The 18,781-nt window shown below is 45.1% G+C and overlaps 1 protein-coding gene across 4 annotated transcripts in view; it reads left to right on the top strand.

Annotated features, from left to right (window-relative positions):
* Positions 1 to 18,781, top strand: part of Eno (alpha-enolase) — a 42,963-nt gene that overhangs the window by 7,435 nt on the left and 16,747 nt on the right. The window contains exons 1-3 of one of the 4 annotated variants that reach the window (XM_071661897.1): positions 15,526 to 15,576; positions 17,167 to 17,258; positions 18,453 to 18,714. In XM_071661897.1, the coding sequence (XP_071517998.1) occupies positions 18,475 to 18,714 (240 nt within the window). In that variant the 5' untranslated portion in view covers positions 15,526 to 15,576; positions 17,167 to 17,258; positions 18,453 to 18,474. Of the gene's footprint in view, positions 1 to 15,442; positions 15,577 to 17,166; positions 17,259 to 18,452; positions 18,715 to 18,781 lie in introns of those variants that run through there. The other 3 variants (XM_071661898.1, XM_071661896.1, XM_071661899.1) reach the window with 3 other exon arrangements.

The following is an 18,781-nucleotide window of genomic DNA, read 5'->3' as shown; positions in this document are numbered from 1 at the left end:
CCTGAGAGGTTGTCTGTTAACTATGATGTGCATGACGCCTGGGAGGGTGGCTGTTAACTATGATGTGCATGACGCCTGGGGGGCCTGTTAACTATGATGTGCATGACGCCTGGGAGAGTGTCTGTTAACTATGATGTGCATGACGCCTTGGGGGGGCTGTTAACTATGATGTGCATGACGCCTGAGAGGGTGTCTGTTAACTATGATGTGCATGACGCCTTGGGGGGGCTGTTAACTATGATGAGCATGACGCCTGGGAGGGTGTCTGTTAACTATGATGTGCATGACGCCTGGGAGGGTGTTTGTTAACTATGATGTGCATGAGGCCTGGGGGGCTGTTAACTATGATGAGCATGACGCCTGGGAGGGTGTCTGTTAACTATGATGCGCATGACGCCTGGGAGGGTGTCTGTTAACTATGATGTGCATGACGCCTGGGAGGGTGTTTGTTAACTATGATGTGCATGAGGCCTGGGGGGCTGTTAACTATGATGCGCATGACGCCTGGGAGGGTGTTTGTTAACTATGATGCGCATGACGCCTGGGAGGGTGTTTGTTAACTATGATGTTCATGACGCCTGGGGGGGCTGTTAACTATGATGTGCATGACGCCTGGGAGGGTGTCTGTTAACTATGATGTGCATGACGCTTTGGGGGGCTGTTAACTATGATGTGCATGACGTCTGGGAGGGTGTCTCTTAACTATGATGTGCATGACGTCTGGGAGGGTGTCTGTTAACTATGATGTGCATGACGCCTGGGGGGGCCTGTTAACTATGATGTGCATGAGGCCTGGGGGGCCTGTTAACTATGATGTGCATGACGCCTGGGGGGGCTGTTAACTATGATGTGCATGAGGCCTGGGGGGGGGCCTGTTTATTATGATGTGCATGACGTCTGGGAGGGTGTCTGTTAACTATGATGTGCATGACGCCTGGGGGGGGCCTGTTTATTATGATGCGCATGACGCCTGGGAGGGTGTCTGTTAACTATGATGTGCATGACGCCTGGGGGGCTGTTAACTATGATGCGCATGACGCCTGGGAGAGTGTCTGTTAACTATGATGTGCATGACGCCTGGGGGGCTGTTAACTATGATGTGCATGACGCCTGGGGGGGCCTGTTTATTATGATGTGCGTGACGCCTGGGAGAGTGTCTGTTAACTATGATGTGCATGACGCCTGGGGGGGGCCTGTTTATTATGATGTGCGTGACGCCTGGGAGAGTGTCTGTTAACTATGATGTGCATGACGCCTGGGGGGGGGCCTGTTAACTATGATGTGCATGAGGCCTGGGGGGCCTGTTAACTATGATGTGCATGACGCCTGGGGGGGCTGTTAACTATGATGTGCATGAGGCCTGGGGGGCCTGTTAACTATGATGTGCATGACGCCTGGGAGAGTGTCTGTTAACTATGATGTGCATGACGCCTGGGAGAGTGTTTGTTAACTATGATGTGCATGACGCCTGGGAGGGTGGCTGTTAACTATGATGTGCATGACGCCTGGGAGGGTGGCTGTTAACTATGATGTGCATGACGCCTGGGAGAGTGTTTGTTAACTATGATGTGCATGACGCCTGGGAGGGTGGCTGTTAACTATGATGTGCATGACGCCTGGGAGAGTGTCTGTTAACTATGATGTGCATGACGCCTGGGAGAGTGTTTGTTAACTATGATGTGCATGACGCCTGGGAGGGTGGCTGTTAACTATGATGTGCATGAGGCCTGGGGGGCCTGTTAACTATGATGTGCATGACGCCTGGGAGAGTGTCTGTTAACTATGATGTGCATGACGCCTGGGAGAGTGTTTGTTAACTATGATGTGCATGACGCCTGGGGGGGCTGTTAACTATGATGTGCATGAGGCCTGGGGGCCTGTTAATTATGATGTGCATGACGCCTGGGAGAGTGTCTGTTAACTATGATGTGCATGACGCCTGGGAGAGTGTTTGTTAACTATGATGTGCATGACGCCTGGGGGGGGCTGTTAACTATGATGTGCATGACGCCTGGGAGAGTGTTTGTTAACTATGATGTGCATGACGCCTGGGAGAGTGTCTGTTAACTATGATGTGCATGACGCCTGGGAGAGTGTTTGTTAACTGTGATGTGCATGACGCCTGGGAGAGTGTTTGTTAACTATGATGTGCATGACGCCTGGGGGGGGCTGTTAACTATGATGTGCATGACGCCTGGGAGAGTGTTTGTTAACTATGATGTGCATGACGCCTGGGAGAGTGTCTGTTAACTATGATGTGCATGACGCCTGGGAGAGTGTTTGTTAACTGTGATGTGCATGACGCCTGGGAGAGTGTTTGTTAACTATGATGTGCATGACGCCTGGGGGGGGGCTGTTAACTATGATGTGCATGACGCCTGGGAGAGTGTCTGTTAACTATGATGTGCATGACGCCTGGGAGAGTGTCTGTTAACTATGATGTGCATGACGCCTGGGAGAGTGTTTGTTAACTATGATGTGCATGACGCCTGGGAGGGTGGCTGTTAACTATGATGTGCATGAGGCCTGGGGGGCCTGTTAACTATGATGTGCATGACGCCTGGGAGAGTGTCTGTTAACTATGATGTGCATGACGCCTGGGAGAGTGTTTGTTAACTATGATGTGCATGACGCCTGGGGGGGCTGTTAACTATGATGTGCATGAGGCCTGGGGGCCTGTTAATTATGATGTGCATGACGCCTGGGAGAGTGTCTGTTAACTATGATGTGCATGACGCCTGGGAGAGTGTTTGTTAACTATGATGTGCATGACGCCTGGGGGGGCTGTTAACTATGATGTGCATGACGCCTGGGAGAGTGTTTGTTAACTATGATGTGCATGACGCCTGGGAGAGTGTCTGTTAACTATGATGTGCATGACGCCTGGGAGAGTGTTTGTTAACTGTGATGTGCATGACGCCTGGGAGAGTGTTTGTTAACTATGATGTGCATGACGCCTGGGGGGGGGCTGTTAACTATGATGTGCATGACGCCTGGGAGAGTGTTTGTTAACTATGATGTGCATGACGCCTGGGAGAGTGTCTGTTAACTATGATGTGCATGACGCCTGGGAGAGTGTTTGTTAACTGTGATGTGCATGACGCCTGGGAGAGTGTTTGTTAACTATGATGTGCATGACGCCTGGGGGGGGGCTGTAAACTATGCTGGCTGACATAATCATGCATTTGTCAGATGGAAATCTTCCATGCATGTTGTCTTACGTCATGCACTAAACGTGGATTGTGTCTCCGCCAAGCGGGCATCCGCGGGGGGGGGGGGGGGAGTACAACGGGTAGATTTATATAGATGTATATGGCTGACGACGGGGGGGGGGGGGGCAAGCAGGAGACGTCAGCCGGGGTTGCCAGACGTCACCAAGCAACTGCGTCTCAGCAGACGACAACAACACGGCCAATATGACCACAACTGGTCAATATTGACCATCACTAGATGTATTGACCATCACTAGATGTATTGACCATCACTAGATGCATTGACCATCACTAGATACATTGACCATCACTAGATATATTGACCATCACTAGATGTATTGACCATCACCATATGTGTTGACCATCACTAGATATATTGACCATCACTAGATACATTGACCATCACTAGATACATTGACCATCACTAGATATATTGACCATCACTAGATACATTGACCATCACTAGATATATTGACCATCACTAGATACATTGACCATCACTAGATATATTGACCATCACTAGATACATTGACCATCACTAGATATATTGACCATCACTATATGTATTGACCATCACTAGATACATTGACCATCACTAGATATATTGACCATCACTAGATACATTGACCATCACTAGATACATTGACCATCACTAGATATATTGACCATCACTAGATATATTGACCATCACCATATGTGTTGACCATCACTAGATATATTGACCATCACTAGATACATTGACCATCACTAGATACATTGACCATCACTAGATATATTGACCATCACTAGATACATTGACCATCACTAGATATATTGACCATCACTATATGTATTGACCATCACTAGATACATTGACCATCACTAGATATATTGACCATCACTAGATACATTGACCTTCACTAGATACATTGACCATCACTAGATATATTGACCATCACTAGATATATTGACCATCACTATATGTATTGACCATCACTATATATATTGACAATCACTAGATATATTGACCAACGCCATATATACTGACCATCACTATATATATAACTACCATTATATAACAGTCCTGCCTGCATGACGCCTACATGACGCTTGCATGATTATATTACGTGTGTATCTTACTTGTCTGGCTGTGTTAATAGTTATATTAAGTGTTGCATGATGATGACATGCTTATCTGGCTGTGTTAGTAGTTATATTAAGTGTTGCATGATGATGACATGCTTGTCTGACTGTGTTAGTAGTTATATTAAGTGTTGCATGACGATGACATGCTTGTCTGGCTGTGTTAATAGTTATATTAAGTGTTGCATGATGATGACATGCTTATCTGGCTGTGTTAGTAGTTATATTAAGTGTTGCATGATGATGACATGCTTGTCTGGCTGTGTTAATAGTTATATTAAGTGTTGCATGATGATGACATGCTTGTCTGGCTGTGTTAATAGTTATATTAAGTGTTGCATGATGATGACATGCTTATCTGGCTGTGTTAGTAGTTATATTAAGTGTTGCATGATGATGACATGCTTGTCTGGCTGTGTTAGTAGTTATATTAAGTGTTGCATGATGATGACATGCTTGTCTGGCTGTGTTAGTAGTTATATTAAGTGTTGCATGATGATGACATGCTTGTCTGGCTGTGTTAGTAGTTATATTAAGTGTTGCATGATGATGATGACATGCTTGTCTGGCTGTGTTAGTAGTTATATTAAGTGTTGCATGATGATGATGACATGCTTGTCTGGCTGTGTTAGTAGTTATATTAAGTGTTGCATGATGATGATGACATGCTTGTCTGGCTGTGTTAGTAGTTATATTAAGTGTTGCATGATGATGACATGCTTGTCTGGCTGTGTTAGTAGTTATATTAAGTGTTGCATGATGATGATACATGCTTGTCTGGCTGTGTTAGTAGTTATATTAAGTGTTGCATGATGAGATGACATGCTTGTCTGGCTGTGTTAGTAGTTATATTAAGTGTTGCATGATGATGACATGCTTGTCTGGCTGTGTTAGTAGTTATATTAAGTGTTGCATGATGATGACATGCTTGTCTGGCTGTGTTAGTAGTTATATTAAGTGTTGCATGATGATGACATGCTTGTCTGGCTGTGTTAGTAGTTATATTAAGTGTTGCATGATGATGACATGCTTGTCTGGCTGTGTTAGTAGTTATATTAAGTGTTGCATGATGATGATGACATGCTTGCCTGGCTGTGTTAGTAGTTATATTAAGTGTTGCATGATGACATGCTTGTCTGGCTCTGTTAGTAGTTATATTAAGTGTTGCATGATGATGACATGCTTGTCTGGCTGTGTTATTAGTTATATTAAGTGTTGCATGATGATGATGACATGCTTGTCTGGCTGTGTTATTAGTTATATTAAGTGTTGCATGATGATGATGACATGCTTGTCTGGCTGTGTTAGTAGTTATATTAAGTGTAGCATGATGATGATGACATGCTTGTCTGGCTGTGTTAGTAGTTATATTAAGTGTTGCATGATGATGACATACTTGCCTGGCTGTGTTAGTAGTTATATTAAGTGCTGCATGATGACATGCTTGTCTGGCTGTGTTAGTAGTTATATTAAGTGTAGCATGATGATGATGACATGCTTGTCTGGCTGTGTTAGTAGTTATGTTAAGTGTTGCATGATGATGACATGCTTGTCTGGCTGTGTTAGTAGTTATATTAAGTGTTGCATGATGATGATGACATGCTTGTCTGGCTCTGTTAGTAGTTATATTAAGTGTTGCATGATGATGACATGCTTGTCTGGCTGTGTTAGTAGTTATATTAAGTGTTGCATGATGATGATGACATGCTTGTCTGGCTCTGTTAGTAGTTATATTAAGTGTTGCATGATGATGACATGCTTGTCTGGCTGTGTTAGTAGTTATATTAAGTGTTGCATGATGATGATGACATGCTTGTCTGGCTGTGTTAGTAGTTATATTAAGTGTTGCATGATGACATGCTTGTCTGGCTGTGTTAGTAGTTATATTAAGTGTTGCATGATGATGATGACTTGCTTGTCTTGCTGTGTTAGTAGTTATATTAAGTATTGCATGATGATGATGACATGCTTGCCTGGCTCTGTTAGTAGTTATATTAAGTGTTGCATGATGATGACATGCTTGTCTGGCTGTGTTAGTAGTTATATTAAGTGTTGCATGATGATGACATGCTTGTCTGGCTGTGTTAATAGTTATATTAAGTGTTGCATGATGATGATGACATGCTTGTCTGGCTGTGTTAGTAGTTATATTAAGTGTAGCATGATGATGATGACATGCTTGTCTGGCTGTGTTAGTAGTTATATTAAGTGTTGCATGATGATGACATGCTTGTCTGGCTGTGTTAGTAGTTATATTAAGTGTTGCATGATGATGATGACATGCTTGTCTGGCTGTGTTAGTAGTTATATCAAGTGTTGCATGATGATGATGACATGCTTGTCTGGCTGTGTTAGTAGTTATATTAAGTGTTGCATGATGATGACATGCTTGCCTGGCTGTGTTAGTAGTTATATTAAGTGTTGCATGATGATGACATGCTTGTCTGGCTGTGTTAGTAGTTATATCAAGTGTTGCATGATGATGACATGCTTGTCTGGCTGTGTTAGTAGTTATATTAAGTGTTGCATGATGATGATGACATGCTTGTCTGGCTGTGTTAGTAGTTATATTAAGTGTTGCATGATGATGACATGCTTGTCTGGCTGTGTTAGTAGTTACATCAAGTGTTGCATGATGATGATGACATGCTTGTCTGGCTGTGTTAGTAGTTATATTAAGTATTGCATGATGATGACATGCTTGTCTGGCTGTGTTAGTAGTTATATTAAGTGTTGCATGATGATGACATGCTTGTCTGGCTGTGTTAGTAGTTATATTAAGTGTTGCATGATGATGATGACTTGCTTGTCTTGCTGTGTTAGTAGTTATATTAAGTGTTGCATGATGATGATGACATGCTTGTCTGGCTGTGTTAGTAGTTATATTAAGTGTTGCATGATGATGACATGCTTGTCTGGCTGTGTTAATAGTTATATTAAGTGTTGCATGATGACATGCTTGTCTGGCTGTGTTAGTAGTTATATTAAGTGTTGCATGATGATGACATGCTTGTCTGGCTGTGTTAGTAGTTATATTAAGTGTTGCATGATGATGATGACATGCTTGTCTGGCTGTGTTAGTAGTTATATTAAGTGTTGCATGATGATGATGACTTGCTTGTCTGGCTGTGTTAGTAGTTATATTAAGTGTTGCATGATGATGATGACATGCTTGTCTGGCTGTGTTAGTAGTTATATTAAGTGTTGCATGATGATGACATGCTTGTCTGGCTGTGTTAGTAGTTATATTAAGTGTTGCATGATGATGATGACATGCTTGTCTGGCTGTGTTAGTAGTTATATTAAGTGTTGCATGATGATGACATGCTTGTCTGGCTGTGTTAGTAGTTATATTAAGTGTTGCATGATGATGACATGCTTGTCTGGCTGTGTTAGTAGTTATATTAAGTGTTGCATGATGACATGCTTGTCTGGCTGTGTTAGTAGTTATATTAAGTGTTGCATGATGATGACATGCTTGTCTGGCTGTGTTAGTAGTTATATTAAGTGTTGCATGATGATGATGACATGCTTGTCTGGCTGTGTTAGTAGTTATATTAAGTGTTGCATGATGACATGCTTGTCTGGCTGTGTTAGTAGTTATATTAAGTGTTGCATGATGACATGCTTGTCTGGCTGTGTTAGTAGTTATATTAAGTGTTGCATGATGATGACATGCTTGTCTGGCTGTGTTAGTAGTTATATTAAGTGTTGCATGATGATGATGACATGCTTGTCTGGCTGTGTTAGTAGTTATATTAAGTGTTGCATGATGACATGCTTGTCTGGCTGTGTTAGTAGTTATATTAAGTGTTGCATGATGACATGCTTGTCTGGCTGTGTTAGTAGTTATATTAAGTGTTGCATGATGATGACATGCTTGTCTGGCTGTGTTAGTAGTTATATTAAGTGTTGCATGATGATGATGACATGCTTGTCTGGCTGTGTTAGTAGTTATATTAAGTGTTGCATGATGATGATGACTTGCTTGTCTGGCTGTGTTAGTAGTTATATTAAGTGTTGCATGATGACATGCTTGTCTGGCTGTGTTAGTAGTTATATTAAGTGTTGCATGATGATGACATGCTTGTCTGGCTGTGTTAGTAGTTACATCAAGTGTTGCATGATGATGACATGCTTGTCTGGCTGTGTTAGTAGTTATATTAAGTGTTGCATGATGATGACATGCTTGTCTGGCTGTGTTAGTAGTTATATTAAGTGTTGCATGATGACATGCTTGTCTGGCTGTGTTAGTAGTTATATTAAGTGTTGCATGATGATGACATGCTTGTCTGGCTGTGTTAGTAGTTATATTAAGTGTTGCATGATGATGATGACATGCTTGTCTGGCTGTGTTAGTAGTTATATTAAGTGTTGCATGATGATGATGATGACATGCTTGTCTGGCTGTGTTAGTAGTTATATTAAGTGTTGCATGATGATGACATGCTTGTCTGGCTGTGTTAGTAGTTATATTAAGTGTTGCATGATGACATGCTTGTCTGGCTGTGTTAGTAGTTATTTTAAGTGTTGAATGATGACATGCTTGTCTGGCTGTGTTAGTAGTTATATTAAGTGTTGCATGATGACATGCTTGTCTGGCTGTGTTAGTAGTTATATTAAGTGTTGCATGATGATGATGACATGCTTGTCTGGCTGTGTTAGTAGTTATATTAAGTGTTGCATGATGATGATGATGATGACATACTTGTCTGGCTGTGTTAGTAGTTATATTAAGTGTTGCATGATGACATGCTTGTCTGGCTGTGTTAGTAGTTATATTAAGTGTTGCATGATGATGATGACATGCTTGTCTAGCTGTGTTAGTAGTTATATTAAGTGTTGCATGATGATGACATGCTTGTCTGGCTGTGTTAGTAGTTATATTAAGTGTTGCATGATGATGATGATGATGACATGCTTGTCTGGCTGTGTTAGTAGTTATATTAAGTGTTGCATGATGACATGCTTGTCTGGCTGTGTTAGTAGTTATATTATGTGTTGCATGATGATGATGACATGCTTGTCTAGCTGTGTTAGTAGTTATTTAAGTGTTGCATGATGATGACATGCTTGTCTGGCTGTGTTAGTAGTTATATTAAGTGTTGCATGATGATGATGACATGCTTGTCTTGCTGTGTTAGTAGTTATATTAAGTGTTGCATGATGATGACATGCTTGTCTGGCTGTGTTAGTAGTTATATTAAGTGTTGCATGATGATGACATGCTTGTCTGGCTGTGTTAGTAGTTATATTAAGTGTTGCATGATGATGATGACATGCTTGTCTGGCTGTGTTAGTAGTTATTTAAGTGTTGCATGATGATGACATGCTTGTCTGGCTGTGTTAGTAGTTATATTAAGTGTTGCATGATGATGACATGCTTGTCTGGCTGTGTTAGTAGTTATATTAAGGGTTGCATGATGATGATGACATGCTTGTCTGGCTGTGTTAGTAGTTATATTAAGTGTTGCATGATGACGATGACATGCTTGTCTGGCTGTGTTAGTAGTTATATTAAGTGTTGCATGATGATGACATGCTTGTCTGGCTGTGTTAGTAGTTATATAAAGTGTTGCATGATGATGATGACATGCTTGTCTGGCTGTGTTAGTAGTTATATTAAGTGTTGCATGATGATGATGACATGCTTGTCTGGCTGTGTTAGTAGTTATATTAAGTGTTGCATGATGATGACATGCTTGTCTGGCTGTGTTAGTAGTTATATTAAGTGTTGCATGATGATGATGATGACATGCTTGTCTGGCTGTGTTAGTAGTTATATTAAGTGTTGCATGATGATGATGACATGCTTGTCTGGCTGTGTTAGTCGTTATATTAAGTGTTGCATGATGATGATGACATGCTTGTCTGGCTGTGTTAGTAGTTATATTAAGTGTTGCATGATGATGACATGCTTGTCTGGCTGTGTTAGTCGTTATATTAAGTGTTGCATGATGATGACATGCTTGTCTGGCTGTGTTAGTAGTTATTTAAGTGTTGCATGATGATGACATGCTTGTCTGGCTGTGTTGAGCTATGTTGTCAGGAGAGGAAGGCTGGCTTGTGCTGGGTTATGGTGGGCGTCGGCTGGAGTATTGATCAAGGCAGGCTCTCGCCTCCTCCTGTGTTAGGCTCTGCTACGGTAGCCTAGCCTTACGTAACCTAGCTTGGCTGGTTGGCCTCATCTGCAGAGGTTACAGATCAATGTTTGCTTCCTCCTCATGACCTCGGGTCATGCTTGCCAAGTGCTTGATCTCATGTGCATGATGCTTGTTGCCATGTGCATGACGCACGCCTGACATGTGCTACTTGGAATATCAACCTATTCTTCTGCCCTTGGCGTCATGAAAGCATTGCTTGTTGTTCTTCATTGCGTCATGTAAGCATTGCTTGTTGTTCTTCATTGCGTCATGAAAGCATTGCTTGTTGTTCTTCATTGCGTCATGAAAGCATTGCTTGTTGTTCTTCATTGCGTCATGAAAGCATTGCTTGTTGTTCTTCATTGCGTCATGAAAGCATTGCTTGTTGTTCTTCATTGCGTCATGAAAGCATTGCTTGTTGTTCATCATTGCGTCATGAAAGCATTGCTTGTTGTTCATCATTGCATGATTACGTCATGAACATTGCTGACGTCTTCAGTCATGACTCAGTCATGCACATGGTGGTCGTTCTAACGTTCTTCATGAACATCAAAATAACACAGAGATGCATGAAGGAAAGCTTGAGCGGCAGCGAGCGTCATGAGCGCGGGACAAAGCTTTCTTTGTGTCCATAGAAACAGCTCAAGCTTACGTAAGGCCACGCAAGCAAGGTGTGGCCCAGACCCCGGGAGCCAGCCAGCCAGCTTGTGCGTGTGTGTCTGTGTACACACACCTGCCTGAGCCACACCTGCAGGAGCCACGTGTTCTCTGGTGAACAATGTGTTCATCTCCTCTTGTTCTATTTGTTCATCCTGGAGTGAACAGTTCTACGGGACAGCTTAACTGCCGTTCTTCCTGGCACAAGTCAATAATAACCACAATAATAACTTAACAACATCTTGTACATAAAGCCACATATCTACTTCCATATCTACTTTCCTGCATCTACCGTAGATAATCTACATCAGAAAGTAGAACAAAACGACTTTGAAGAACTTGAACTTTGGCGCCAAAATAGAACACAAATGACAAGTTACGTAAGTTGCATTATTGAAGTAGAATAACTTAGTTATTAGTGTTAGTTATTAATCATGATCATTATCATGAGATAATATAACAAACTGCAAGATAATGATAACATTAACATAACAATAACAACACAGAAGAAGCAGAAGATCAACTTTGAAAATTTAAACTGGACCAGAAACGTTAACGCCCCCCCCCCCAGCCATGCCTGGTGTGGGGGTGGGTCATGCAGGCAGCGAGGGCGTTGACTGACTTGAGCGGTTTCCCTGCATGACGTCTGTGCATCATTCCTCCCACCTGCATGACGTCTGTGCATCATTCTTCCCACCTGCATGACGTCTGTGCATCATTCTTCCCACCTGCATGACGTCTGTGCATCATTCCTCCCACCTGCATGACGTCTGTGCATCATTCCTCCCACCTGCATGACGTCTGTGCATCATTCCTCCCACCTGCATGACGTCTGTGCATCATTCCTCCCACCTGCATGACGTCTGTGCATCATTCCTCCCACCTGCATGACGTCTGTGCATCATTCCTCCACCTGCATGACGTCTGTGCATCATTCCTCCCACCTGCATGACGTCTGTGCATCATTTCTCCCACCTGCATGACGTCTGTGCATCATTCCTCCCACCTGCATGACGTCTGTGCATGATTCCTCCCACCTGCATGACGTCTGTGCATCATTCCTCCCACCTGCATGACGTCTGTGCATCATTCCTCCCACCTGCATGACAGCTGTGCATCATTCCTCCCACCTGCATGACGTCTGTGCATCATTCCTCCCACCTGCATGACGTCTGTGCATCATTCCTCCCACCTGCATGACGTCTGTGCATCATTCTTCCCACCTGCATGACGTCTGTGCATCATTCCTCCCACCTGCATGACGTCTGTGCATCATTCCTCCCACCTGCATGACGTCTGTGCATCATTCCCTCCCACCTGCATGACGTCTGTGCATCATTCCTCCCACCTGCATGACGTCTGTGCATCATTCCTCCCACCTGCATGACGTCTGTGCATCATTCCTCCCACCTGCATGACGTCTGTGCATCATTCCTCCCACCTGCATGACGTCTGTGCATCATTCCTCCCACCTGCATGACGTCTGTGCATCATTCCTCCCACCTGCATGACAGCTGTGCATCATTCCTCCCACCTGCATGACGTCTGTGCATCATTCCTCCCACCTGCATGACGTCTGTGCATCATTCCTCCCACCTGCATGACGTCTGTGCATGATTCCTCCCACCTGCATGACGTCTGTGCATGATTCCTCCCACCTGCATGACGTCTGTGCATGATTCCTCCCACCTGCATGACGTCTGTGCATTATTCCTCCCACCTGCATGACAGCTGTGCATGATTCCTCCCACCTGCATGACGTCTGTGCATGATTCCTCCCACCTGCATGACGTCTGTGCATCATTCCTCCCACCTGCATGACGTCTGTGCATGATTCCTCCCACCTGCATGACGTCTGTGCATCATTCCTCCCACCTGCATGACGTCTGTGCATGATTCCTCCCACCTGCATGACGTCTGTGCATGATTCCTCCCACCTGCATGACGTCTGTGCATGATTCCTCCCACCTGCATGACGTCTGTGCATGATTCCTCCCACCTGCATGACGTCTGTGCATCATTCCTCCCACCTGCATGACGTCTGTGCATGATTCCTCCCACCTGCATGACGTCTGTGCATCATTCCTCCCACCTGCATGACAGCTGTGTATGATTCCTCCCACCTGCATGACGTCTGTGCATCATTCCTCCCACCTGCATGACAGCTGTGTATGATTCCTCCCACCTGCATGACGTCTGTGCATCATTCCTCCCACCTGCATGACGTCTGTGCATGATTCCTCCCACCTTTGATGACGTTGACACGTACAGGCATTTTGCCTCTCCATGATGTCACTAAGTTTCAATGACGTCACTGAGTAACAATGACGTACGCCAGCGAGAAATGGTCTAGTTTCCCCCGTGTTTATCCTGGGGTTACGTTATCACATAACGTAATGCGTTGCACGCAATCTGACGTTGTATCTTCACCATGACCGTAGACTCGGTCACTGATAACGTCTGTACATGGTGATAACGTTCGCACGTGGTGATATCATCCGTACTTGGTAAGAACGCCTGTACGTGGTGGTAACGCCTGTACGTTGTGATAATGTACGTACGTGGTGATAACGTACGTACGTGGTGATAACGTCCGTACGTGGTGATAACGTCTGTACGTGGTGATAACGTCTGTACGTGGTGATAACGTCCGTACGTGGTGATAACGTCCGTACGTGGTGATAACGTCTGTACGTGGTGATAACGTCTGTACGTGGTGATAACGTCCGTACGTGGTGATAACGTCTGTACGTGGTGATAACGTCTGTACGTGGTGATAACGTCTGTACGTGGTGATAACGTGAGTAGATGGTGATAACGTGAGTAGATGGTGAGAGACAATCAGCCTCGCCAGATAAGACAGACAGCCGTGAGAGGAAAACGTTCGTTGGTGATATGTTGTTATCAAGAGTGGAGCAGCTCTCACCCAGTGTGGTCGCCATCTTGACCTGTGTTATCTTGATAACACGGGTCTGGTGTGGGGCCAATACTGGTCTGGTGTGGGGCCAACACTGGTCTGGTGTGGGACCAACAATGATCTGGTGTGGGACCAACAATGATCTGGTGTGGGGCCAATACTGGTCTGGTGTGGGGCCAACATTGGTCCGGTGTGAGAGGGAAAGTGGGCGTGGCGCGTGAGAGTGAGCGGCTGTGGCAGGAGGAAGCCAAGTGTTGCAGGTCTGTAACAGAGGAAGCCTAGTGTGGAAGTGTGGCAGGTGTGTGGCAGAGGAAGCCAAGTGTGGCAGGTGTGTGGCAGAGGAAGCCAAGTGTGGCAGGTGTGTGGCAGGAGGAAGCCAAGTGTTGCAGGTCTGTAACAGAAGAAGCCAAGTGTGGCAGGTGTGTGGCAGAGGAAGCCAAGTGTGGCAGGTGTGTGGCAGAGGAAGCCAAGTGTGGCAGGTCTGTAACAGAGGAAGCCAAGTGTGGCAGGTGTGTGGCAGAGAAAGCCAAGTGTGGCACGTGTGTGGCAGGTGTGTAGCAGGAGGAAGCCAAGTGTTGCAGGTCTGTAATAGAGGAAGCCAAGTGTGGCAGGTGTGTGGCAGAGGAAGCCAAGTGTTGCAGGTCTGTAACAGAGGAAGCCAAGTGTGGCAGGTGTATGGCATCAGGAGGAAGCCAAGTGTGGCAGGTGTGTGGCATCAGGAGGAAGCTAAGCGTGGCAGGTGTGTGGCAGCAGGAGGAAGCCAAGCGCCGCAGATGTGTACAGGGAGGAGGAAGCCAAGCGTGGCAGGTGTGTGGCAGCAGGAGGAAGCCAAGTGTGGCAGGTGTGTGGTAGCAGGAGGAAGCCAAGCGTGGCAGGTGTGTGGCAGGGAGGAGGACGCCAAGTATGGCAGGTGTGTGGCAGCAAGAGGAAGCCAAGTGTGGCAGGTGTGTGGCAGGCAGGAGGAAGCCAAGTGTGGCAGGTGTGTGGCAGGGAGGAGGAAGCCAAGCGTGGCAGGTGTGTGGCAGGGAGGAGGAAGCCAAGTGTGGCAGGTGTGTGGCAGGGAGGAGGAAGCCAAGTGTGGCAGGTGTGTGGCAGGGAGGAGGAAGCCAAGTGTGGCAGGTGTGTGGCAGCAGGAGGAAGCCAAGCGTGGCAGGTGTGTGGCAGGGAGGAGGAAGCCAAGTGTGGCAGGTGTGTGGCATCAGGAGGAAGCCAAGTGTGGCAGGTCAGTGGCAGCAGCAGGAGGAAGCCAAGGGTTGTGTCACTTTGTCATCATGACCTTGGCGGAGGGCGTAACTGTACACGTTCGCCCAAAGAATTTCCTCCTTGTTGCTATGTCTGGCGCTTGACTGAGCGCATGCGCCAGTCGGCTCTCAATGTGACCCTTACTGCAGGGGGCAGTAAGGGTGGCCCGGCCTGGCACGCTGGGGAGGGGGAGGCTGCCAGATGTCGCTAGTGGCGGTGGTGTATATATAGCGGCGGCGGGATTCGATCGGCGCCAGTTGGAGACTTGAGGTTCGTTCGTGACGTAAGTGAGACTCGCTTGTTGTTACAGTTTGCTTGACTAGTTAACTTGTTGTGTTGCACGAGGAACTCCCTCCCACTAGTTGTCTGCCGTAGTTACCTAGTAACCACCTGGAAGGTAACGTGTTACCGTAGACGTGACGGTAACCCGCCGCCGGTCGCCGCTCCCGGCGGCGGCGGCGGCTCACCCCTACGTGACCTTCACAACGTTTTCTAAACTGGACCAAGATTTATCCCAGACTTGTGGGATGTATATTGATCCCTAGACATGTATCCCAGACTTGTGGGATGTATATTGATCCCTAGACATGTATCCCAGACTTGTGGGATGTATATTGATCCCTAGACATGTATCCCAGACTTGTGGGATGTATATTGATCCCTAGACATGTATCCCAGACTTGTGGGATGTATATTGATCCCTAGACATGTATCCCAGACTTGTGGGATGTATATTGATCCCTAGACATGTATCCCATAACCTGGGATGTATATTGATCCCTAGACATGTATCCCAGACTTGTGGGATGTATATTGATCCCTAGACATGTATCCCATAACCTGGGATGTATATTGATCCCCCGAGCGGCGTTATCCCAGAGGTGTGGGATGTTGATTGATCCCAGACATGTATTATGAAGCCAGTAATGTATGTGTCTGGCCGCTGATTACTTGACGTTACTATACTTCTAACGTTATGATAATCGCAGACACGAGTAACGTATTAGCATCATGGACACCAGAGTAACGTATTACTATCAGGTACACAAGAGTAACGCATTACCATCATTACATGTCAGGCAGGGAGGCATGTTGGTGTACGAGCACATGTGAAGGTCACACCTCAGCTGAGGCCCACCTGGGTGTGGAGGTGTGGGCTGTGGAGGTGTGGGTGTAGAGATGTAGGTGTAGAGGTGTGGGTGTAGAGATGTAGGTGTAGAGGTGTGGGTGTAGAGATGTAGTTGTAGAGGTGTGGGTGTAGAGATGTAGGTGTAGAGGTGTGGGTGTAGAGGTGTGGGTGTAGAGGTGTGGGTGTGGGCAGGAGACGTTACCAAGGTGACCTTAAGGTCTTGGTGAGCCGTGAGCCGGCCGGCATCCCAGCCAGCCACCCCGGCCCGGCTCACGGCACAATACTACTACTACTACTACAATACTACACTACTAGTAGTAGTAGTAGTACTTTTATTAGTTATTATTATTATTTATTTATTATTATTTATTGATGCATGGCGGCTGGTTGATGTGGAGTTAGTCGTTGTGATGATCAAGTTATATAATGATAACGTGATGATAAATGGGGCCATCATTTATGGGCGGTAATTTACCATTAATGTATGAACCATGGCCGAGATAAATGATTTATTACAGTCAGTTATTGTTGTTGTTGTTTGTGTAATGACTGAACATCTTGGTTATAAGAAATGCGTCTCCAGTTAATCTTCCATGATGACATAATATTAATATTATTATGATCGATATTCTGGGATGATAGATCAATATTTGATTATAATTAGATTAACTTGTTATTGTAACCATCGTTATAATTAATGACGTCATCATGGTAGTAATTAATCAAATCGAACCAACGATCAAGTTCCACACAGGCCGGCCGGCCGGAGCTAAGTGATCGACCACGACAACATACCAGTCCTGATCACCACCAGACACACAACACCCAGGTTGTAGGTAGGTAGGACGACTTACAACTGTGTTGTGTACAGGAGGCACAACACTTGTGATAACAGCAGTGTAGTTAGCAAGGTGTTATTAACAACCGGAACATGTCAGTAGTTGGCTCGTTAGCAAGGTGTTATTAACAACCGGAACATGTCAGTAGTTGGCTCGTCATCATGGGATAATGGAAGAATTCATCATGTTTATGGATAATGATGTGTCGTAATTAACCAGGATAATGTCATTATTACTCCATTATTAGTTATTATTATTCCAATATTAGTTATTATTAATACTTCATTATTAGTTATTATCCCATTATTAGTTATTATTATTCCATTATTAGTTATTATTATTCCATTAGTTATTATTATTACTCCATTGTTAGTTATTATTATTACTCCATTATTAGTTATTACTATTACTCCATTATTAGTTATTATTATTACTCCATTATTAGTTATTATTATTACTCTATTATTATTATTATTATTCCATTAAAACCAACCGTCATGTTTACAAGTGAGGCCGGAGCAACATGTAAGGTGTGATGACAACTGTGTTCTTGGTGGCCACACAATCACCCCGAGCCAGATCTGGGATGGTGTGGCCTGGGCGGACATGGCCTGGGATGGTGTGGCCTGGGCGGACATGGCCTGGGATAATGTGGCCTGGGATAATGTAGCCTGGGATAATGTAGCCTGGGATAATGTGGCCTGGGATGGTGTGGCCTGGGCGGACATGGCCTGGGATAATGTGGCCTGGGCGGACATGGCCTGGGATAATGTGGCCTGGGATAATGTAGCCTGGGATAATGTAGCCTGGGATAATGTGGCCTGGGATGGTGTGGCCTGGGCGGACATGGCCTGGGATAATGTGGCCTGGGCGGACATGGCCTGGGATAATGTGGCCTGGGATAATGTGGCCTGGGAAAATGTGGCCTGGGATAATGTAGCCTGGGATGGTGTGGCCTGGGATAATGTGGCCTGGGATAATGTGGCCTGGGATGATGTGGCCTGGGATGATGTGGCCTGGGATGTTGTGGCCTGGGATAATGTAGCCTGGGATGATGAATTATGAGTAACTTTTAGCTTTGAATAATATGTTTGGTTAAATTGTTACCTTATATGATCTGTTTCTGCTTACATTTTAACCTTATATGGTGTGCCTCTGGTTCATTCGTGATTGGTCCTTTCTTTCCGGCAGATTCGATCAAGCAGCCACCAAAATGTCTATCAATAAGATATTCGCTCGCACCATCTTTGATTCCCGTGGTAACCCCACTGTGGAAGTTGACCTTTACACTCACAAGGGATTGTTCCGTGCTGCTGTTCCCTCTGGGGCCTCTACTGGTGTCCATGAAGCCCTTGAGATGCGGGACGGAGACAAGCAGAAGTACCATGGCAAGTCTGTCTTCAACGCTGTCAAGAATGTGAACAATATCATTGCTCCAGAAATGATGAAGAGCGTGAGTTTCCTACATTGTTCAATGTTATTCATTTGGGATATTTCTAAGTTTGCTGGGATGTTGGTGT

The sequence above is a fragment of the Panulirus ornatus genome, chromosome 5 (genome assembly GCF_036320965.1).
Source record: "Panulirus ornatus isolate Po-2019 chromosome 5, ASM3632096v1, whole genome shotgun sequence".
NCBI lineage: Eukaryota > Metazoa > Arthropoda > Malacostraca > Decapoda > Palinuridae > Panulirus > Panulirus ornatus.
This window is presented reverse-complemented; position numbering and strand designations above follow the sequence as displayed.